The following is a 25,344-nucleotide window of genomic DNA, read 5'->3' as shown; positions in this document are numbered from 1 at the left end:
GGAAAAGTCTTTTATAAAGTGTCGATAGAAACCCACATGCCCTATGAAACTCCTCACTCCTTTCATGTTTGTTGGCGGAGGTAATTTCTCAATCACTTCCACTTTGTCTTATCAACCTCAATTCCCTGTTCATAAACCATGTATCCCAATACAATACTTTCCCTTAACATGAAATGATATTTCTTCTAATTAAGAATCAAATTCACTTTTTTCACACTTTTGCAAAACTCTAGAGAGATTAGCTAAGCATGTATCAAAATTAGACTCATATACAGAAAAATTATCCATAAAAATCTCCATTATGTTTTTAATCAAATCTGAAAATATAGCCATCATGCAACGTTGAATAGTAGTAGGTGCATTACAAAGATTAAAAGACATTCTCTTATAAGCAAAAGGAATTTGATAAAAACTTGAATATTCATCCAAATAGCAAAAGTGTGAATATTTAATTAGCCTCCCAAGCATTTGATCAATTAAGAGAAGGGGAAAATGATCTTTCCTAGTTTCTTTGTTCAACTTCCTATAATCATTACAAATCTACTAACCTATAATAGTCCTAGTAGAGATTAATTCATTATTTTCATTTTTTACCAAAGTCATCTCTCCATGTACAAGACTTACCCACTCACAGTCAGAAATAGGAAAAATCACCCTAGTATCTAACAATTTCAATATGTCTTTTTTTGACAACTTCCTTCACGTTGGGATTCAACCTCCTTTGATATTCTACCAAAGATTTATGATCATTCTCAAGTATAAATCCTATGTATGCACATAGAAGGATTAATTCCCTTAATATCATTAATTGTGTACCCTATGATTCTCCTATGTGACCTAAGTTTCCTAAGCAATTTCCTAGTTTCATATTCATTCAAAGTTGCATTGGCAGTGACATGATATGTAAAATTTGGTCCAAGAAATTCATACTTGAGAGTTGAAGGAAGGGGTTTAAGTCTAGCTATGAAAGCTTGTCTTCTTCTAATTTCTGGTTCGAATTAAGCCTTTTAATATTTACCTGTTCAAGGGAGACATGGGGATTTTATCCATGAGACGAGCATACTCCTCAACTTCATTGTCCTCGACTACTAATCCTCTATCGAGTAGGTATACTTCCAAAGATCATCCGACGAGCATTGAGGTTTTTCTTCTTCCACCACCTGTTGCAATCGATCCACCCTACAAATAAACATTCCCATCAGTCGGTTGTTTAATAGTTTTAGACAAATCAAATTCAATCTTCTCTTCCCCAATTACTAAAGAAAGTTTATGGTTTTTAACATCGATGATAGCTCTAGTTGTCGCTGAGACAGGTCTTCTTAAAATTTTGGGGATCCGAGGATCCTCATCCATTTTTAGAAATACAAAATCAGCAGACAATAAAATTTCCAACCTTAACCGGGACATCTTCAGAAATACCTAGAGGATACCTAATTGAATGATCTGCGTGCTTCACCATTGTTGTTAATAGTTAGCTTCAAATCACCTAGACCCGACTTTTTACAAATGGAAGAGGGCATAAAGGCTTACATTCTCACCAAGGTCACAAAACACTTTATCGAAGTTAGTGTCACCAATTATGCAAGGGATCAAAAAACTACTTGGGTTTTTGAGTTTTTGAGGTAAACCATTTAGGATGAATGCGTGCGCTCTTCTAACAAGGCCACAATTTCATATTCCTCTCTTTTATGTGACAGTATGTCCTTTAGGAATTTTGAATAGGTCAATGTGTTGCACTCTTCTAACAAGGCCACAATTTCATATTCCTCTCTTTTATGTGATAGTATGTCCTTTAGGAATTTTGAATAGGTGGCATTTGTTGTAGTGCTTCGGTGAAGGGTACATTGATGTAGAGTTTCTTGATCACTTCAAGTAACTTCCCAAATTGCTCATCCATCTTTGTCTTGGCCACTCATTGAGGAAATTGTATCAGCAGTCTATAAACCCTCACCTGAGTGGTGGGGTTAGGTTTTATAGTTCCCTTTTGTCCTTTTCTCCACTGGCACCTCTTTCATCCTCCTGAAGCTCTTCAGGTTCTTGCTACTTCTCAATGCAACAACATCACAATGTTCACTGGGAGTTCCTAACTATTTGATTTCCTCATTCTGCTTAGCTTGTAACATGATGAAGTTCTCTAACAGATTTTCTAAACTAGATCTTGGTGGCAATATTTCTCGCTACAACAGCAAACACGACTTGACCGTGCTTTTGGCACGGTCGTGCCAGATACTGTGGCTGCTCTAAAAGAGTTACCATGATCGACATTCAGATCGTGGTTGTTGATGGCCCCTACATGCTCTTCTAGGGTCCCTTGATCAAGTATACTTCTATTTCTGTCTGATCATTGGTGAAGATTCAATGCTACATTGTTAATAATGACGCATGCTTCATCCAACCTCTTATTCATCAAGGAGCCCCTGTAGCTGAATCCAATGAAGTCTTCGTCGAGTATGATACACTAGTGTAAAACGTGTGGATGATCAACCATTTTTCTAATCCATGATAGGGACATTGCTGCAACAACCCTTTAAACTTATCCCATGCTTCGAACAAGATTGTCTATCTGTGCAAAACTCATGATTTAATTTCTCAGATATGCTATCTTGCTAGGTGGAAAGTACTTGTTCAGAAAATGTTACTCCAGCTGTTCCCATGTCGTGATGCTTCCTAGTGGAAGAAAATGCAATCAAGCCATAACTTTATCCTTTAGATGGCATCTATGGATCTTCAAATTTCAATGTATCACAATACTCCAGAAATACCTCTAGGTGTAGATAGGGGTCATTTAAAGATGCGTCACCCAATTGATTTTGTTGTATTATAGTAATGCAGGGTTTAGCTCAAAGTTATCAACGTCAATTGGAGGTCTCACGATGCTAGACCTCAGTCTTCTAGCAATAGGTGCAGCAAAATCTCTTAAGAATATTTTCGTCATCGACACCCATCGTATCATGTAAAGCACTAGAAAACAATAGTGAAAGAAAAGAAAATGAAATAAAAAGGAAAATCGACAATAAAGAAAAATCCAGATTAATCAACTCACAATTGAACTAATATCGATTTGACATAGTTCCTGACCAACGATGCTAAAAACTTGATGTGTGCAAACTGCAAGTGCACATCGTCAAGTAATAAAATATCATTCACTGAGATTGTTAAATCTAGTACCAATTTGAATTATGAAGTAGGCTATCTAAATCAGTCAAAATCGAGAAAATCGTGTGAGGAAAAAATGAACGAAGAAAGCTAGAAGAGTTGTGGGGAAAACCGATTTGAGGAAGCAATTCTAGGACTTCAATTTCGTCACGATGATCGTTGACACCCTAAATAATACCGGTGTACTCTATCTTCAATTTCGATAGGATTTTGTTGACACTCTTTTAACTTAGGGTTGATAGTATGAAAGTGATTTATCCCGAGGTACTCTATCTTCTTTCGAATAATACCGGTGTATTTAGCCAAACATTGCGCCTACTTTCAAGATAGCCTTATTAAAGCGATCGCTTTTTAGGGAGGCTCCTGACACGATGCCCAATGCTTTTCTAGGTGTTATCCCCTGTTGGGGCAATTTTCCTTGGTCAATGTTGACCAGTTTGACTAAGCTTGAGTCGAGTCAAGCTTGAGTCGGGATTTAAGTTTTAATGTTTGACAATATATGGAGATTGCTAGGACAATCGTCCGGTTGTGGAGATGGTCAAAGGGTTGACCAGGTTGATAAGAAGACAAGTCTAGTAGGTCAGGGATGACAGGAGACTTGACTGGAGAAGTCCTAACTGGAGGTTAGGCAGTGATGAAGTCCTAACTGGAGTTTAGGCAGTGGTGGAAGTCCTAACTAGAGGTTAGGCATATGGAAGTCCTAACTGGAGGTTAGGCGTATGGAAGTCCTAACTGGAGGTTAGACAAATTGGAAAGTCCAAGTGTGATCTTGGCAAAGGAGAAAGTCCTGGTGAGGAGCCAGGCAATTGAAAGTCCAAGTATAATCTTGGCAAAGAAGAAAGTCCTGGTGAGGAGCCAGGCAATTGGGAAGTCCTGGTGAGAAGCCAGGTAGATGGAAAGTCCTGGTGAGTGAAGCCAGGCAGTCGGGAAAGTCCTAGTGAGTGAAGCTAGGCAGAAGTCAAAGTCCTGGTGAGTGAAGCCAGGCACGAAAAATCCAGATGGTTCAAGGATGACAGGACATCTGGTAAAAGTCCAAGTGGGTCATGGAGGACCGGGCACTTGGCATTAGACGGTAAATCTAAGTGGGTCACGGAGGACCATACTTGGTGATTAGAAGTCCAACGAAAAGTTGGCAAAGAGAAAGTCCAGATGGGTCAAAAGTTGACCGAACTCTTAGCGGTCGTAAGTCCAATAGGGAGTTGGCATGGAACTAGGAAGTTCGGACGTAGTAAATTTCCGAAGGCCATAACTTTTGACTTGGATATCGGAATGAGGTGATCTCGGATGCGAAACGAAGCTAATTTCAAGCTCTACACAGTTTTTTGGGTTTCAATCGATTGGCCAATCGATTGGGGGGTTCAATCGATTGGTTGACGCGAGTTTGTGCAGAAAAGCTCTGGATCGATTGGGTAATCGATCAAAACTTCCTCAATCGATTGGGAGAGTTTCTGAGCGAACAGTAAGCTTCTGAATCGATCAGTTGATCGATTGAAACCTCTAATCGATCGGCCGATCGATTGGAGCGCTGGAAATCGCTCAAGAAGCCTTGAATCGATCGGACAATCGATTCAGGGCGATTCTAGAGAGCACAGAGGTGCTCTGGATCGATCGGCCGATCGATACAAAACCTCCCCAATCGATTGGGAGCAATCCAATCGATTGGAATTCGACCGTTGGCGCAGATAAAGACGTTGGCGAGCGTTTTTCTCAGTAGTTCTTCGATCCTCTTCGACACACGACTGCAGCTACAGCTTAGGGAGATTTTCTCCACTCTCACCACCAGATCTTGAAGGTTCTTGGAGGCACGTCCAAGTCAAGAGGCGAGTTACAACAAGAAGAAGAAGAAGCTAGGATTTTATTGTAATCTTGTAAGATTCACTTGTATTTTGCTTCTTTCTTTCTTATTGTTGTATTGTGATCTTGTAAGGCTTCTCCGCCTTTGGTAGTTACCGTAAAGGAGGGTTTCCATAGTGGAGGGTGTGTGAGTGTGTGGATTCTTGGGCTAGTCACCTCTTCTTGAGGTGGATACCAAGTAAATCTACGTGTTAGCGTTGTAGTGTGTTGTTTCTTGTATTTTCCGTTGCACATCATCACAAGAAGCAAGCAACGACAAGCACGAGATCGCGACGAGCTATTCACCCCCCCTCTAGCTACATTTCGGTCCCAACATCCCCTACTTCGTGACATCAAATCAGGGTAAACCTATTAAACTCTGTGATAGTCAATGGTGCCTTAGAGAGGTTTTTGACTACTTTCGTGAAAAACCCTCAAGTCTTGGTCTTTATGTGTCGGAGAATTAGATTCACCTCTTGGTCCTTCCTCCACATTCCTGTGATATGAAAATGCACGCTAGCGTCGTAGTCATGTATGCATGATAAAGTCAGATAACAATTCAACACATCATGTAATAAAAAGAGATAAAATAATAGAAAAGGAATGTCAACAATGTATCGGGCTACTCCCTCATCTTATAATTAAATTAAGAGACTACTCCATGGAGATGGAGGTACAAGCAAAAGATATGAAGAAAAATATTTTACAACTCAAATCGAAGAGAAAAAAGAGAAAAGACTTAGTTGTAGTGGCTGTAATTGTCTTCGACTTGATCTCCAAGCTCTTCGGTGGATAGAATCTCGACGACTCCTTGGAAATCACTCTCCTAGGGTTCTGTGTCAGGGGAAACCCTTGATGCCTCCAACATGAGCCCCTTGGTGCCTTTTAAAGCTTCTAAAACCAGCTAAATCTGCTACAACTTTCCAAAATTGTCAAGGTGCCGCCATCGGACCTCAGCGGTGTGGCTTAGTAGCGTGCAAAAAATGGCCCGACACTGCTAGACTGTGTTCGGTTATGGAATCTTCTCGTCTCCAACAACATGTAATACGACTGTGTCAGGGACACGGTCTGCCCATGTAAGGTGCTAGAAGTCTATATGTTGCTTTGAATCTCGTTTAACTCCTCATATGATGCAAGACCATGTTAGGGGACACAACTAGACTGTGCACCATGCTTGAAATGCTCGCACCCAGGCTTCTTGACTCTATTTAAGCTTTGAATTCACATCCTAGCAATTAAAAATGTACAAAGAATAAATCTCCAAACAAAAGGATGAAAACAATACAAAGGTAATGAATATATACAAATACGCTCATATAATGAAACAAATGCATGCAAAATAATACCGAAACATATGCATGAAACACACATCAATGATGCAGAGCCATGATGTAGGTTTATACAATATCACTATAGATGTGATATCTATATTCAATGTGTTTAAGTTAGAGTGTGACAATTATCATTGGATTTCCATGATATCCACTAAATCTTATTAATTGTTTATTTAATCTTGGATGCATTCTATATATCTAAATATTAAAACGACCCACATAAATTCTCAGTAAAATCCTGAAAATAGAAAATTTCTCCTAGCATAGAACAATAAGGGAAGTATTATTTCTTAGATAAAATAAATTGATCAAATCTCTTACCATTAAGTAATTACAAATAATATTAATTCTCTAGATATTTGCTATGATAATAAATCAGCTTCGTTATCTATGCAAAATCTAATTTTTAATTAATTTTATAATTAAAATAGAATAGTTTGTGTATTTTTTGCACAATTTGCAACAACATGAAAATTAAAATTTTAAACATATTTTGATTGTTTTTAGTCAAGTTGCATGAATCTAAGGTTAAGTATTCAAAATACATAATTGAAATTATTTTTTGTTAATTAAAATGGTAGAGTAAGACTTATGTTTGCTACTAAATTTGAAGAGATCAAATAGAATCAAGATCTGTACCTTTGATCAGGCTTGAATCAATCACTAGAAGTTAAAATTATATAAGTCTAATATTATGTATGAAATGATTTCTTGAACATATTAAAAATAAAAATTTAAAATAGTTAAAAGAATACTACTCATATTTTAAAAAAGTTGTTCCTCAAATTAGTATACAATCTGATTTCTTTAAAGAAAAAAGTATTAACTTCAAAGATTATTTTCTTTTAGTTTAATAATTTCTATGTACAATTCCATATTTTATTTTGTAAATAAAATCTATTTAGTAATTAAATCAGCACTATGAAGTTTATGATAACCTAAATATCATTATTTTTTAGAAATAACAGGTGTTTAAATTTCTCTATATTTATAAGTATTTCTTTCCTAAAAAGAAAAGTTTTAAAAAATGATTGCTCAAAATAATTAGAATCTTAATATAAAGTATTTTAATATCACCATTAATACAAAATTATCAAAATTTGTTAGAAAAATAAAATATAAAATCCAATTCCTTAATAATTTGAGTATCAAATATAAAATTTCTTAGAAATAAGATTTTTTATAAAACACTTACTATCCTAATTTTTAAAACATAAAATTTTAAAAAAAAAATCTTAAGAAAAATAATTGTTATTACTGCAACCACTAATAAATGTCATTGGATTAAAACTAAGGTAAAATATTGTTAACTTATAATTTTTAGTTAATAAAAAATTTAAAACTTGGATTTGAATTAATGTGGAGTTTTAAAATTTAAATAGCTCAAATATTAATTGGATTACAACCTTGGTTTTTGTAATCTCGTATTGTACTTAGTGGCACGGTCGAAATGCATCATTCTAATAAATTATTGAAACTCGATATTACTCTTCACGATTAATACTCCAATGCCATTTTGTTAATCATATTGATAAGTATTATGTTATGCTAACATTTGACAATCCTTGACATGCTACAACATAGAACAAGATTAATTAACACAATATTATTATTTTTGCTTATGTTAAGATAATATCATTTTAGATGGAACACAAAGTTCAAACATTAGTATATAGTTGTTTTATCTTATTTTTATATATATATTTATCTTCTTCCTCCTTCTACCTCTAATTTGCTAGTGACACCGTGCGTTGAAACATTGATATGATACTAAAATCTTGTTGTCAAAGATTTAAACTCTGGTGCAGCTTTTCTAGATACAAAATACTCGTAAACGCATTTCATGTAGTTATATATTCTCTATTTCTCTTGATATATTTCTCTCTCAATTCTCTTCGTTACTTATCTCCTCTTAGGACAAAGATTCTTATATCTTAGAATTCTAAAAAAGGTCAGCTAAAGAGAAATTACACGAATTGGGTAGGAAACTAGGTGATCCTTGTTTATATAACATCGATTAAAATGCCATTCTTTCATAGTTTTGAATCATGCCTTCACAACTTAAATCACTTAAATTCTAGTGATCAATTTGCCATCTCTATTTGAAAATGTCATAAGATACAAAACTAAGAGAGAGATTCCAAGTCATACATTTTATCCTCTACTATAGCTTTGTGAAACTCCTTGTGTAAATATTGCACACAACTTGATTCACACTTCCTCATAACAATGATAGATCTTGATCCTTAACCCTAAATTCTTGAAATCTGTCTCTAATGTCAAGCAGTTCTGGATTCTAGATTCTGAGTCAAGATAATTTTCATATTCTCAAGAATCAAACACCCAAAAGTAGGATTTGAAATTTCAAGCAGTGCCATTATTTCAGTCTTTGACTATAACGATATACTTTTGGTATTGGGCCAGTCATTCAATGTTCCGATGGATAGTGCTGGTGGTAATTTGGAGGTAGGAGGAAAGAGATGAAGAAAAAGATAGAGATAAAACAACTATATAATTATTCAATATTTAATTTGTATCTCGAATGCTATGATTTTGACATTATCATATATGGAGACAAATTACAAAAAAAGAATAACAATGTTATCTCAAACATAGGCCAGTAACATCCTTTCATACATATTCCTCACAAGGATTTCCTAGCTTTGGGTCTCTCTACATCTCTTGTCTATTAAATAAGTGAATCAAATTTGATGAGTACTCACTTATTACAAAATCACAGATATTGAGAATATTCATATATTTTTTGTTGGTTATTGTATCAGTAATAGTCACCATCTTGAGAATCACATGGGTCATAGTGGAGAAGTCATTTTCACGAATTTATTTTCATATATGGCTAAAGAGTTCAGGTTGTTATTGTAGAGGATAGTCTTATTTCTTGGCAATCCACATGATACTTTTGTTACCTGCAATAGGAATATCCTCTTTTCAGTTTCTTTGACCATTTTTCTTTTAGCTGAAACTAAACTGATATGCTGCAAGAACTCATCCCACATCTTCCTAAATGTTGACAGGCCAGAAGATGCTAGATCAATGTATGAGAGGCTTCAATCTCATCCAAATGCTCTAGTGAGGAAGAGGGCAAAGCACTTCGCATTTAGTTTTCAGGTATGTCAGTTTGGAAAGGGAAATTTGGTTATGTTAATCACATGGGCAATTTCCCTGAAAAGATCCTTTTTTTCATATTCCTCACCAAGGTATCCATTATAAAATGTCCAATTAGATCCTTAAAGAAATCCATGATTTTGACTTTGAAATTTTTGGCATCATTGGAACTCAACAACGACATTTATGTTTTTTATATTATTTTTTTGGCATGTAAAGCTCTGTTTTGCATAAAAACATAATTTTTTATCATAGAGGTATTCTTAACATTTTTCATAGAAGCATCACTATAATTTTTTTTTGGTTAACAATATTTTGTTTGAAACATGATTCTCTATTATACAACTATCTGGTAGCTTTTGTTCTCATGTATAAACATCACTGTTCCTCACTAATTGGTTCCTAGCATTTCCACTGATTTTAGCACCAAGATAGTATGATTTGGGTACTTTAGTGGAAATGTTATGTTAGTGAAATAGGTTATGATGGATCAGATGTTGACTTTTCAACAGCATATGATTTTACAATATCCTAGTACTCAATTATTTGCAAGTGCTAAGAATCACATTAGTTAGGTGTAGATATGTTTATCTATGAGAGTGAAAGCCAATAAATGTCATAGAATTTATTTTTAAAGACATGTTTCTCTGCTACATTTTTTTATGCAACTCTCATTTACATACAAAGGCATCATTATCTCTCAAATGGTATTTTTCATTTGTTTGAGGCAGGAAAGGAGTAGAACCATGTTATATAAGATGATTTTATGCCACAGATGTGGGTTGCCTCATTCTCATATAGATCATCACAACATCTTACCAAATATTTCCAAATGAATTTTGAAATAGGATAGTAGAATTATACTTCGTGGATAATTAAAATATGACATTAAAATCATATACAAGTGCTTGAAATTTAAAACTTTAAAAAAGGCATGGGTGAGCTATAGTGATGTATATACAAAAATAAAGTTGGATATCAATGTAGCTATGAATCGTGTTTAAGTCTATCATGTTTTGAACAAAATAAGGGTTTCTTAAACAAAAATATTTGTTGATTTTCATTATTAAATATAGGATTTTGTAAAAACATAACATGTCTAAATGGCAACCATTGTAATTTATGTCACTAAAGCACCCAAAGCATTATTTCAACCTACCTTAGTTTAAATAAATAAATAATATACAAATGCTAGAAGTCACTTTAGCGCGAGGTATAATGACGTCTATATATGAGAATAGAGATAGACAAATACTTACATAGCAAAAATCATCTTTCAAACCAAATATATGTTGGTAGACGATCGAACCTGTATTTTGATTATCACAAAGGGTTCAAAGTTAAGTTGTCTTGTTATCTAACAAATGTGAATGAGCTTGCATGAAAGTCCTAAGTATTCTGCAAAAGTCCTAGTGGAGTCTAGGCAGGTGGAAAATCCTAGGGGGAGATAACCCTATGTCCTAGGGGGTGGTAACCCTATGTCCTAGGGGTGGTAATCCTAGGTCTTAAGGGGTGGTAATCCTAGGTTATGGAAAGTCCTAATTGTGGTTAGACAACGAAGTCTTAGCGGATCGAGCGCTTTGGGCGAAATCTTAGAGTCGGGGACTCTAGGTGAAAATCCTGGTGGTCGCGGACTAGGTGTAAGTCTGGACGGGTCGTGGAGTGGACGTTCAGCATGAAGACCTAAAGTCTCGGACGCTAAGCAAAGTCCAGACGGTCTGGAGAACCAATCTGGCAAAAGGTAAACTCTCCTGAGAGGATAGGTGAGGATGCGTTCCTCGAACAAGGAACAGTAGGCGTCGGTTCAACCTAGAGTTTTCGCGAAACTCAAAGTTAGAATCGGACAGTCGTAGCTTGTAAAATTCATATTCTATATACTGTTTATTGCCCGAACTAACTTTATTTTGCAGAAAACGAAGAGGTTGGAAAAAGTTAGTCCGGGCACTCGGGATACCTGGTCGGGGAGCTTTTGCCCGAGCAAGGCACCTGGGTAGGCGCCTCCGTGGTCCGGGTGCCCGGAGCTGGTCCAGGTGCCCGGAACGTCAAATTTCATCTCTTCGCCACGCTAGAGCACGTTGATTGGATGCCCCTACATCATAGTCTAGGCGCCCGGAAGGGATCCAGGTGCCCGGAACAGCTTATAAAAGCAGCATTCGACCAACACCTAAAATACAACATTCCGAACGACTTCTGTTCTTGCGCGTTGCTCTGAAAACGCTTCTACGACGTCCAAACGCTGCTTCGACAGCCTAGAACAAGAATCTTCAGATCTGTAGTTGTTGGTATACTTTACTTTATAATCATTTTAATATTGTAATCTCACACTTGTACTTATTCGGAATTGATAGTGAATTGCCCAACGTAAGCAATCGACGATCGCGGGCCTTAGAGTAGGAGTCGTCACAAGCTCCAAATCAAGTAAAAGAAACGTGTCCGCAATTACTTTGTTTTCTTTCTTTCTTTCCACTACATTTTCTCCGATTATTTTTAAAAGAATGTGAAAGTCATGAGCGCTATTCACCCCCTCTAGTGCAACGATCTTACAATTGGTATCAGAGCGGGGTTGCTTTGAATCTGTGAAACCACCATTCAAGCAAATTTTTCGTGGTATTAGTTTTTAAATTTTTCGGAGTCGATCGGAATTGGTACAGTTGCCTCTTCCAGATCAATTTTATCGCAATCGAGTTTTCTTCTTTCTCGAAGCTGGTGCAACACCACTTGAGTTCGCTTAGTTGTTTAATACTTATTCCGTACTACTAAGCCAAAACCTAGTCTTGGGACAAGCTCTGTTTTTCTTGTTGTGCAAGAACTCTTTTTAAATGGCCCACCAAGAAGGTTATAGCATTGCACGCTCTCCACTATTCTCCGACGAAGACTTCGGCTATGGAAGGGCCGAATGGAATACCACCTCAAAACACAGGTGGAAATGTAGATAATCATCTAGATGGGATTCATATATTCCACCAAAGATAGAGTCCTCATCCCTATGCGACAAATGGGTTGCACTAACCAGAAAGAAGATAAAGGCTAACGCCAAAGCTACTCAGACTCTACAGCGTGGCCTGACAAAAGAAGAGATGAACTGAGTCAGTCCATTTTCAAGCGCAAAAGAACTATGAGAGAAGCTGATCAAACTGCAAAAGGAAACCTCAGACACCCAGGTAAGTAAGCGTGATTTGATTCTAAATAAATTGTATAATATAAAAATACAGGAGGGTGAGACGGTGAGCCAACTACCACACGCATCCAAGACCTTCTCAACGGTCTACATGCAATAGGACTAAAAGTGGAGAATTGCGACTGTTGGGACTTTCGGGCCGCAAAAATCGCTTTTTGCGTTGCGGAAATCCCGAAGTCTTGCCACTGGATCCGTGCAAAGATTAAAAAAAATTCATGTACTTGTTTCTATTTTAGATCTACTCTAGATCTACATGGTAGAGATTTTATACCTTTGATGCGAAGCCCTTCGCTTATCCCGCTCGTCCAAGGTTGCCGGATCTCGAGAGTGTCAACTGAACACTCCTCTATATGTATCCACACGAACAACGAGATGGAGAAAAGACACTAGAGTGTGCTAGCACTCTTTGTGGCTCACGACAATGGAGGAAGAGGGAGAGTAGAGAGGAAGAGATGAGGAAGGAGTGAATGAGCACACAACATTCATTTAATTCTAGTACAAGCCCAGAGGGCAGAGATAGATAGTAAGTCCCTACAGCAATAGCAGCAACCCGTGCTCCATTGCCTACTTGTAGGTCCACCTCGCCCTTCGTCAATGCCCTGCTATTTCTCAACGCTTGCACATTAGTACAAATATGAGAAACACATCCGGTATCTAATACCCATGATGAAGAAATAGAGAGATTAACTTCTATAACATATATACCTGAAGTAGAAGTCTCACTTCGCTTCTTCTTAAGATCTTCCAGGTACACTTTGCAGTTCTTCTTCCAATGCCCGGTCTGACCGCAGTGGAAGCAGGTAGCATCCTTTGCAACTCCTCCTTTGGGTTTCAGTATCTTGCCGTTGCCCTTGGCTTGGGACTTTCCCTTACCTTTAGGCTTGCCCTTGCCCTTATATTTTTGTACCATCAAAATGGAGTTGGGCTTAACCTTCTTAAGGTTAAGCTCAGCAGTTCTCAACATGCTAAGCAGCTCGGGCAGTGGCTTGTCAATTTCGTTCATGTTGTAATTCATGACAAATTGACTGTAGCTCTCCGGCAAGGATTGCAAGATCAAGTTAGTGGCCAGCTCTTGGCCAAGGGAAAATTCCAACCTCTGTAGGTTTTCTATGTACCCAATCATCTTGAGTACATATGGACCTACGGGAGTCCCGTCTTGCATCTTGCACTGAAATAGTGCCTTAGAGATCTCGAATCTCTCGTGCCTAGCTTGTCCTTGATATAGTTAACGAAGATGTTCAACCATATCATAAGCACCCATCAACTCATGTTGCTTCTGAAGCTCAGAGTTCATGGTCGCGAGCATGAGACAAGACACATCTAATGCGTCATCTTGATGCTTCTTATAAGCATCACGATCAGCTCATGTGGCAGTGGCAGGAGGTGCCTCGGGATTGGGTGTCTCCAGGATATACAGTTTCCTTTCCTGAGTGAGAACAATTCTCAGGTTCCTGTACCAGTCCAGGAAATTAGCTCCATTGAGCTTGTCCTTATCAAGGACAGAACGCAGAGAGAAGGTGTTCGTGTTTGTCGACATGACATTCTATAACAGAAAAATGCAGAAAATAAATATCATATTCCACTAATCATTTAATTAGGCCTTTAATTAGACGATGCTCCCACTGAATTATAGAACTTTTGTAGAATCAAGTCATGGATGTGGTCAAACCACACTCATTAGATTCTAACCAACTAGCTATAATTCTTGCGGGACAAGATCCACATCATACTACGCCTTGAGTTAGCCTTGACTAAATCGCCCAAGACTTAGTATGATCGGTAGGTAACTAATTACCAATTACATCTCTATGCAACTCTTGTTTATAGGATCAAGATCCGCATGTATATTAAAACTCGAGTTAGTTTTGGCTAAATCACCCAAGAGTTAATATAAATGTGATTTTGACCTATCTACTAACCATTGAAAAATGCCTATAGTTATACCCCATCCAATTGAGTTTAACTAGTTTTACTCAATCTGATTGAGTTTGTACTCACCCAGGCGTTGATAGGCGGGACCAAGATTGTCCCTCCGCACCCTACCAAGATAATATGCGTTGCTCTGCTTTGACAGATTCAACAACAACATGTGATCGAGGTAGTGATGGGTATCACGGCATGGTAGGCATTTTGAGTTGACGCGATTAAGATCTAATCGTTGATGTGTATCAAATACGCGATTAAGATCTAATCTAATCGATAAGACACTAATTAATTACTCTACTCTAGCATGCATCACATATACACACACAAGCAATTAATTAAAATGTGATTAGGTCATGGCCCTACTACGATCTTCTCAAGCCAATGAAAAGATTGGACGGTCAACCTAAGGTCAACAGCTTCTTCAAGCTCCTCCCTTTTGACTGCCACGTGTTGCTCGCACCCTCCTCGTAACTGCTCCTCGAGTGGACCTTCCACAGCTCCATTTTGTACATTACAAAGATGAAACTCGAGTTACATTCGAATCTAAACTATTTTACAATAGGAAATAAAATAGAAAGGCACGACGCGCAGGTCGTGTATCACATATACAACACGCACAATCACACAAAAATGGCGCGCAGGCCATATTATGAATTACAACACATGTAACCAATCCAATTGGGGTTTTTTGGACCATGGCCATCGCAAATCATACATAATTCTAAATTATGTAATTTATATAAATTTCTGTGATTTTATTACTATTTTTACGATTTTATGAGTCGCAACTTCCCGGCGGTCCCGTTTAGCGATTTTCGGGCGCGATCACAGGACAATGCCCCTTGCGGGGTTAGGGGCAGCACCCCTTCTCGCAAAATGAGTCTCACGAGTGTCCCACGACGATCTTAAAGTGCCTTTAGCCACTGTCCCAAAACATTTTGGGCGAGACCTTGCCGTTACGGAAGGTGTTTCTTGGTAGTCGAAGCCTACAAGTGTTCAAACACTTTTTCCTTCGCTTCTACGAGAAAAATACTCTTAAAAACCATAAAATTAATAAAATCACAAAAACTTACAGAACTATAATTTTTCATAAAAATTAAAATAAAAACAAGTACATGCTCACACGTGGCTCTGATACCATTGTTGGGACTTTCGGGCCGCAAAAACCGCTTTTTGCGTTGCGGAAACCCCGAAGTTCCATGCCACCAGATCCGTGCGAAGATTAAAAAATTATCATGTACAAGTTTTCTAATCCTAGATCTACATGATAGAGTAGTTATACCTTTGATGCGAAGTCCTTCGCTTATCCCGCTCGTCCAAGGTTCGCCGGATCTCAAGGGTGTCAAGTGAACACCCCTCTATGTGTATCCACACGAACAAAAGGTGGAGAAGAAACCTTAGAGTGTGCTAGCACTTTTGAAGGTTTTGTCCAAGGTGGAGGAGAGGGAGAGAAGAAGATGAGAGGAGGAAGAAGGAGTGAATTAATCACAAAATTGTAACCCACACAATAATGTGGTCGACCACTTCATGAGGAGTTTTAAACCCCATGGAATACCAAGAGTCATGGCTCTTGGTATCCTCCATGAGGTGGCACACACATAAGCCAACCTTGATGATGTGGAACATCATCATTGGCCCATTCTATGCCAACTCACAAATGAGGTGGCATTAGTCAAGTCAAACTTGACCTTTCATCTTCCCTTCTCAAGTCAAATCAAACTTGACCTCTTCTCTCTCATGGTTGATCAAATCTAACCATTTGATTCAAACTAATTTAATTTAATGAATCTATATCCATTGAATTAAATTGACTCAATGAATTCAAATCTAATTAGACTCATTTAACACATGAACCAAATTGAGTCCAACTCAATTAACTTAATTAGGATTACTCTTAATCCAATTTGGTCCATCACATGAACCTAACCCTCTTGGTTCATCATATGAACCTAATCTCCATCTAATTGCCCTTTGTGTGTGACCCTATAGATTCTTGTAATGTTGGCAATGCTCCTAAACCCATTTAGAAGCATAAGTAATGAGCGGTATCTAGCAACACATCATTACTACCCAAGTTACAAGAATGTTGAGATCCAACATCACCTTGTGACTACTAATTGTGATATATGACAATGTCCTTCTATCCTTGACATCTAGATTGATCAATGTGAGGGATAGTTCGTGTCATCCTCTAATCAATTTAAATCTTGAACTCTAAGTAGACCCACTCTAATCAAATGAGCTCAATATCTCATATTGACTCATTTGGGCATGACCATGCACTTAGTGGTCTCACTCTATCAAGAATAATGATGTCACTCCCGTCATATAGGAGGGATAGATCTCATCTACATCACTCACATCCCTCCGCATAATTTGTTACATACCCAGTAATCGCCTTTATGGTCCACCCAGTTACGGGTGACGTATGACGAAGCCAAAGTATGCAACTCCTTATGTAGGGAATCATGGTGACTTCAAGTCCAAGGACTAATAGTCATACTAATAGCCACATGAGAAAGTATATGACACTCATATAACGATCCATGATACTTTCTCATGGCGGGTCATTCAGTATACATTCTCCAATGCATACCCATGTGTCAACTCGATATTGTTGGTGCAATATCCCTCAGGTCAAGGTTGACCTGGGTAACCAAGCTGAGTCTTGGTTTGGGTTTAGATGTTTGACAATAAGATATTGATTGAAGAAGAGTCAAGTAGGTCAAGGTTGACTGGATACTTGACTGGGAAGTCCTAACTGGGATGTTAGGCAAAATGAAAGACCTAGTGAGTGAAGCTAGGCAGTATGAAAGTCCTGGTGAGTGAAGCCAGGCAGAAGAAAAGTCCTGGTGAGTGAAGCCAGGCAGAAGGAAGTCCTAGTGAGTGAAGCTAGGCAGATGGAAATCCTGGTGAGTGAAGCCAGGTGAAAGTCCTAGTGAGTGAAGCCAGGTGAAAGTCCTAGTGAGTGAAGCTAGGCAGATGGAAAACCCTGGTGAGTGAAGCCAGGTGAAAGTCCTAGTGAGTGAAGCTAGGTGAAAGTCCTGGTGAGTGAAGCCAGGCAAGGGAAAATCCAGATGGATCAAGGATGATCGGACATCTGGTGTTGGGAAGTCCAAGTAGGTCAAAGGATTGACTGGATACTTGGCATGAAAGAAAAGTCCAAGTAGGTCAAAGGGATTGACTGGATACTTGGCACAGAGAAAAGTCCAAGTGGGTCAAAGGGATTGACCGGACACTTGGTAAGGGAGTCCTAGCAGGTCAAGGGAGTGACTAGATGCTAGGCATGACATACCAACAGGTCAAGGTTGACCGGATGTTGGTTTGGGAGGTTTGGGACTTGGTTTTGGACAAAAATCAAGTGCTGGATCGATCAGTGGATCGATCCAGGCTCTGGATCGATCAGTGGATCGATCCAGACCTGTCCCAGCGAACAGAGAGCCCCTGGATCGATCCGTGGATCGATCCAGAGGTCCCAATCGATCAGTGGATCGATTGGGACACGGCTGCTTCGCGCGATAAGCGCTGGATCGATCCGTGGATCGATCCAGGCGTTTTCCCATAGCACAGAGGCGCTCTGGATCGATCCACGGATCGATCCAAAGCCTCCCCGATCGATTGGGAACATTCGAATCGATCGGGATCCGACCGTTGGCGTTGTTTATAGCTGCAGGCGTGTGATGGCTGCGGCACCGCTTCTCCGATTCACTCCAGATTACTCGCCAGCTCCTCCACAGCGCTCTCAAAGATCAGATTGCCAGTTCTTGAAGGATCTTGGAAGCTTTCCAAGTCAAGAGGCGGATCAAAGGCAAGAAGAGAAGCTAGGGTTAGGGTTTTCTGCATTCATTATAAGCTTTGCGCTTGTATTTTGTTTCCCTTTCCTTCTTCTTGTACCGAGAGTCTTGTAGGGCTTCTCCGCCCTTGGTAGTTACCATAAAGGAGAGTTTTATTTAGTGGAGGGTGTGTGTTGGTGTGGATCCTTGGATTAGTCACCTCTTGTGAGGTGGATACCAAGTAAACCAACCGTGTTAGCGTTGTTGTATTTGTTTCTGTATTTTCCGCTGCATATTCTTGAAGAAACAAGCAACGCCGAGCAACGCCGAGCAACGAGCGAACGCGACGAGCTATTCACCCCCCCCCCCCCTCTAGCTACTTTTGGTCCTAACAGATATCTCTATATCCATGACTTGTGAGATCAAGTCATCGAGTTGACCTACATGCTAGTCTCATCGCATAAACATTGTCCCTGAATGTTAATACTTGACTAGGAATGATTAAGAGTAGTGTTCTCTATATCATCTCACTATCGATTCAACCAATCGATTGATATAAATAAGAACTCTCTACTCAAGGACGATATTATACTTAGTTATTTGGCACCAATACAAGTAAGTATAATAACCATAATGAAATGCCTTTATAAATATATAGGAATATGATATATCAAGTCCATACAACAATCATCATATGATTGGCTCTAGGGCTTTAACAAGCAGTGACATCATCAGGTAAATGTCTTTCCTAGGAGCATCTTGTGGGCATCAATGGTAGATGCTTATAAGGTATCTAAGGACCTTTCCTTAATTAGATTAGATGAACTATTTTCTGAATTCGAACTTCACGAACAGACTAATGCACTGCAGTCGAAAAAAGTATTGCTTTGGTCATATGTACAAACAGAACGAGGGAACCAAAAATCAAGCGTTGAACCGAACCCTAGTCCGTAGACGAATCTGACTTGGAAGAATACGATGAAATTACCGTCGAGCTCGTGAAACTAGTATGAAAAATGTAGAAAAAGAAGGTGACTCAATCAAACACGAAGGCGAAATCTGAAGTCACTTGCTACGGTTGCAACAAGAAGGGGCATATCAAGCCTAAATGTCCAAACCAGAAGCAAAGAAGAAGGAAGACCTTGAAAGCAACGTGGTCCATATCCTCAGAAGACTTGGACAAAGAACACAAGCAAGCAAGCTTCGTTGCTCTACCAGCACAAGCATACGTTGTCGAAACCGATTTCGAATCTAAAGCCGGAGCCGAATCAGAAACAGAGTCCAAAAGAAGCTACGGATTCGTATTCATTTCCGAAGGGCCAAATAATATTGTAAGTTCACTAATTGTTGGTACTCAAGTCGATGATTTACAAAATTTAACTTCATATCTATTAAGGAAATTGGCCAAATCCAATATCCAGATCACTTCACTCCAAAAGGAGGTAACAACCGTTAAGAAAGTGATTAACTTAATCTCCTTAATTGAATCTGTTCAGATTGGAACTTCAACTCAAGTCCAACAACTTAAGTGAAGATAATTCTAACTTAAAAATTCAAATCAAGGAACTTAAGGACACGTTGGAATGATTCACCTTGGGTTTCAAGAATCTTGATTTGATTCTTGGAAAACAAAGGGTTGTATACAACCGAATCGGACTTGGGTACAAGGCTAGAATCGATTCAAATCTTACTTGTCTTTAGTGAATCGATTAACTAAGAACCTAGTCCAAGCATTGGTCCCCAAGTCTAACTTGACTAATTTAGTTGGACTTGATCAATATTGGATCCCCAATGATCAAATCCACTACCTTGATAGACCTTATCGAGGATATGATCCAGGGGAAGCTAATAGAAAGACCATCTTTATTAATAAACTTGATTGATGCTTGATTTATTGCTTTTTTTCCTTATATATGCTTAGATTATGATAGATAAGAACTTAGGCTTGATCGACACTGGATTAGTTAGACCAAGGATTCTGAGAAAGAAAATTAAATATTTAATTTCTTTAAAAGACTGTTTAGAAGTAGTTATTCTAATATCCAAGAAGGCCTAGTACCTCGTCACAGCTTGGAAGTCAATTATTGAAATGAATGTTTAATTGATTAACTGTTAAACCTTAGTCTAACTCATGTGTAAATCAATTCTTAGATTTGAATCTAAATTGAAGATAAAATAACTATCTCACAAAACAGATAAGGTTCCTTGATTGACAATCTAGAAAAAGGGTGAGATGGATTTAGATTTAAAATTAGTTAAATAAAACTTAACCAAACTGAAATCGAATCTTAATCATAATTTTTAATTTTAATTTCAAAATCTTAAATATTTTCAAAACTTAATTATTTTCAAATCTTAATTTTAATTTCAAATCTTAATTAATTTTTAAATTTTAATTTCAAAATCTTAATTAATTTCAAATCTTAATTAATTTTCAAATTATATTTTCAAAACTTAATTATTTTTAAATCTTAATTAATTTCAAAGTTTAATTTCAAAACCTTCATTATTTTCAAATTTTATTATTTTCAGGTTTTATTATTTACAAATCTTAATTATTTTTAAATCTTAATTAATTGTTTAAATTTTATTATTCAAACATAAATTCAAACTTAATTATTTTGAAACTCAAACTTAATTATTTTAAATACTTTTTACCAATTAAACTTAAATATTTTTGAAATTCAAACATAAATATTTGTTCAAAATTCAAACTTAAAATCAACTTAAAAATTAACTTAACTCTATCTCATACAAACTCATAAGCTGAATATATTTGATAACATAGAATGGGTGAGATGGAAAATCAAAAAAATAGATAATTATTTCCATGCATTTATACTTAAGTTTTCCATGCTTAGACTCTGGGGTCATAGTCACTAATCAAGGCATTAATTGAATTATTTAAACTCATTATCCTCTACAAATTACTTAAACTTTTTAAGAGAGAGAGAGAGAGAAATAGGGAGTTAATTTTTGGGGTGATATTTCAAAAGATTTATAACTTAAGTTTTTTTAAAAATCAATTACTTCTTCAAAATTTTATAAAAATCTTTTTGAAGCGAGGTACTTAACTAAGTTTTTAACTAACTCTCTTTTCAAAGCTAATTACTTAACTCAGTCTTTATCAAAATCTTTTTCTTTAGCTGAGTATTTAGCTAAGTATGTTTCAAAGAAATCATTTTCAAAAGTTAAGTATTTAGCTAACTTTTTTTTTTCTCAAAGCTAAGTATTTAGTGAAGTATTTTTTAAAGAAATCATTTTCAAAAGCTAATTAGTTAGCTAAGGTTTTTTTTTTTTTAAATTCTTTTTAAAAACTAAGTATTTAGCTAAGTATTTTTCAAAGAAATCATCTTCAGAGCTAATTAGTTAGCTAAGGTTTACCCTTTCTAAAAGCTAAGTATTTCGCTATGTTTTTTAAAAAAGAAAATCTTTTCAAAGCTAAGTATTCTTCGAGGACATCCTTTTTAAAGCTAAGTATTTATAGCTAAGCATTTTTTAAAGACATTCTTTTCAAAGCTAAATATCTAATAAGTTTTTCTAAAAAACTCGTTGAAAGCTAAATATATTTTTTTGAAAAGAAAAGTAAAGTGCTAGTTTTAGGGAGAGCTTAAAGGAAAAGATTAAAAGTCAACCTCTCAAATTTAAAATTTTTTCAACTTTTCTCTCTACTTAATAGTTTTTTATATATGTCAAAGGGGGAGAAAGGTGTAAAAAGTAAAGTAAAAAGTCTTATTTTGAGAAACAGTAATACTTAAGAGGGAGTGAGTAACATTTTATTTTTACCTTGAAAAATACTATTTGAAATCTACTTTATCTTTTCGAATGCTGTTTGTTTTTACTTAATTTTAAACTATATTTCCATAATCAAAAAGGGGGAGATTGTTGGTGCAGGGACACCAAACGATCAAACCTGTGTTTTGATTATGGTAAAGGGTTCGAAGTTAAGTTGTTTTATTATCTCACAAGTGTAGATAAGCTTACAGGAAAGTCCTAAGTATTCTTAGGCAAAATTCCTAGTGGATTCTACACAGGTGGAAAATCCTAGGGGAGGTAACCCGAGGTCCTAGGGGATGGTAACCCTAGGTTATGGAAAGTCGTAGCTTCGGTTTGGCAACGAAGTCTTGGCGGGTTGAGCACTTTGGGCGAAATCCTAGAGTCAGGGACTCTAGGTGAAAATCCTGCTGGTCGCAGACCAGGTGAAAGTCTGTACGGGTCGTGGAGCGAACGTTCAGCATGAAGACCTGAAGTCTCGGACGCTAAGCAAATGTCCAGACGGTTTGGAGGACCGATCTGGCAAAGGGTAAACTCTCCTGAGAGGAGTAGGTGAGGACACGTTCCCCGAAGAGGGAACAGTAGACGTCGGCTTGACCTAGAGTTTCAGCGAAACTCAAAGTCAGAACCGGATAGTCGGAGGCTATCAAATTCATATTCTATATACTGTTTATTGTTTGGACTAACTTTATTTTATAGAAAACGAAGAGGCTGGAAAAAGTTGGTTCGGGCGCTTGGGATACTTGGTCGGGGAGCTTTAGCCCAGGCGAGGCGCCTGAGCAGGCGCCTCCATGGTTCGGGCGCTCGGTGCTGGTCCGGGGGCCGGAACGCTAAATTTCATCTCTTCGCCACGCTGGAGCACGCTGATTGGACGATCCTAGGTCATGGTCCAAGTGCCGAGAAGGGATCCAGGCGCCCGGAATAGCCTATAAAAGCAACATTCGACCATCACGTAAAATGCAACATTACGAACGACTTCTGCTCTTGCGCGCTACTCCGAAAACGCTTCTACAATGCCCAAACGCTGCTCCGACGACCTAGAACAAGAATCTTCAGATCTGTAGTTATCGGTATACAGTTGTTTTAATATTGTAAGATCACACTTATACTTATTCGGAATTGATAGTGAATTGCCCAACGTTAGCGATCGACAATCACGGGCCTTAGAGTAGGAGTCGTCACAGTTCCGAACCAAGTAAAAGAAACGTGTTAGCAATTGCTTTGTTTTCTTTCTTTTATTTCCATTGCATTTTACTCCGATTGTTTTTAAACGAATGTGAAAGTCACGAGCGTTATTCACTCCCCCCTCCTCCTCTAGCATAATGATCTTACAATATAATCATATGCTTTCCTATATATATATATATATATATAGAGAGAGAGAGAGAGAGAGAGAGAGAGAGAGAGAGAGAGAATTATCTTTAATAAGTTGTATTGATCCGATACATTATAACAATGGAAGTTAACAAATTATGTTTTGATCAAAACATGATTCTGTACTTTTCTAGTAAAATAATATAAGAGCACTATAAACCTATTATTGAGTTATAGTGCATGTGAAAAAATGGTAATCAATGGGTATGTTTAGAATCAGAATCATGTTTCAAACATATGGTTTTTACATTATACTATATCAAGGCTATAAAAAACTTGTTATATATATTTATCCATTTATTCATCTAATATTTATGTATTTTTATTTAAAACATTTATTAAGTACCCTCTCTATTGCTCTCACTGGAATATAGGCCAGTGAGGTTCCAGTGGCCAGCTAGCTGCTGGCAGTCGCAGTGAACTTTCCTGTGAAATCCAAGGTAATTATGGAATTGATGGGAAAAGGGCCTCATTTGTGCATGTTTGATGAAAGGGGGCAGAGCCAGCTACTGATAGGTTTCTCAAATTTCATAAAAAGGGGTCCTATATCGGCATATTTGATAAAGGTGGTTCGGTGAGGTCATGTCTAGAGTGTTTTTAGAATTCCATAAAAATGGATTCTACTTTTTGGCATGCTTGATAAAATAGGCTTTGGTACACATTAATATCAAAACTTGAAATTTTTTAGGACATTTGCCTAATTTATTGGATTAATTACTTGTGCCAACTTTGCACTCTGATTCCGTTGAATGGTAAACTGAAAATGAGCAAATCAAATGGAAGAAGTGCATAACCTAGTATTGGTTCTTCCTCAGGCTATGGAAGTGATGAAAGTATCAAGGTCATCAGCCTTCCCAAGGGAAACAGGCTACGAGTCATACTTCGATGCATTCGTGGATGGTAAAGACAATTATATTCACAACAAGGATGAAGAAGATGATAGTGCAGTAAAAGAAGGCCTCCCTTATATTTTGTTTCTTTTGTCTCCAATTGTCTTTATATTTTTTCTTGCAGCAAGGAAAGCATTTAGATTCTAAGAGAAGTTTCTTGTTGTACAGATTTGGAGCATTCTCATAGGTTCATCTTTAAGATCTTTTCGAACAATACAAGACATCTGTAACTGATCTCCATTCGTATCTATTTTAAATGACAAAACACAAGGTTCAGTTTCCCGAATCCTCTCGACATTTTCATTTTCTATTGTGCTCGACTCACTCTCCATTGTTTAGAGGCCATCGGAAGTTGGATTTTGTTATTATTTACTTTTCCATGTCTTTCTGCTGTAACAATTTTAGTCGTTTCTCTCTTGCAAAGAGAATAATCTTCCTACTGAGTTTCTCATGCGAGATGAATACTCTTCCACACTTCAAAGTTTAGGAAGTAATTATGATTTTCTTTTTACTAAATTATTGTGTATTGTTTACGAATAATATATAGCTACTAAAACAACTTGAGAAAACTTTCTTATGCCCTTAAGTTTAAATATATAAGATATCCTTTGTTGTCTTATTATTATCATTTCTTAAGTCAGCTAAAGATTTTATTTTCTTGCACTTAAAAAGTATGAAAACAGAAGAACAATGATAAAATTATAATGGTTTTTGTTTTATGTTAAAAGAAAGCAATAAGCTTTCCTCGAAGATACAAGGAAAGCTCCTTCCAAGTCTCGGAACCAACTTCTTCCTTCATGTTGTCTGAGTATTGAGCTTGAATGATAACCCATTATTATTGCTAAATAGAAGAAAAAGAAAAAGATTTTAACCATAATTCAAGAAATTTAAAGTCACGAAAGGCCGGAGGATATAAAGGGCTCTAATTGTCATATCTCTATTATTAAGAAGGTGCGAGCATCAAATTGATTTGAGGTACT

At 37.3% G+C, this 25,344-nt stretch overlaps 1 protein-coding gene and 1 non-coding gene across 2 annotated transcripts in view; both read left to right on the top strand.

Moving 5' to 3' along the window:
- The window catches only part of LOC121970008, an 80,091-nt gene extending 55,414 nt beyond the window's left edge, over positions 1-24,677 (top strand). Inside the window, exons 6-8 of the mRNA XM_042520392.1 lie at positions 9,359-9,452; positions 24,290-24,421; positions 24,533-24,677. Of these exons, the coding sequence (XP_042376326.1) occupies positions 9,359-9,452; positions 24,290-24,421; positions 24,533-24,598 (292 nt within the window). The 3' untranslated portion in view covers positions 24,599-24,677. The remainder of the gene's footprint in view (positions 1-9,358; positions 9,453-24,289; positions 24,422-24,532) is intronic.
- Positions 2,495-2,596, top strand: LOC121973958. The gene has a single exon (XR_006109858.1). It is a non-coding gene; the product is annotated as a small nucleolar RNA R71 (small nucleolar RNA).
- Positions 24,678-25,344: the final 667 nt, after the last annotated feature.

The sequence above is a fragment of the Zingiber officinale genome, chromosome 4A, assembly GCF_018446385.1.
Source record: "Zingiber officinale cultivar Zhangliang chromosome 4A, Zo_v1.1, whole genome shotgun sequence".
Taxonomy (NCBI): Eukaryota; Viridiplantae; Streptophyta; class Magnoliopsida; order Zingiberales; family Zingiberaceae; genus Zingiber; species Zingiber officinale.
The sequence above is the reverse complement of the archived record's forward strand: the minus strand, read 5'-3'. Positions and strand labels throughout refer to the sequence as shown.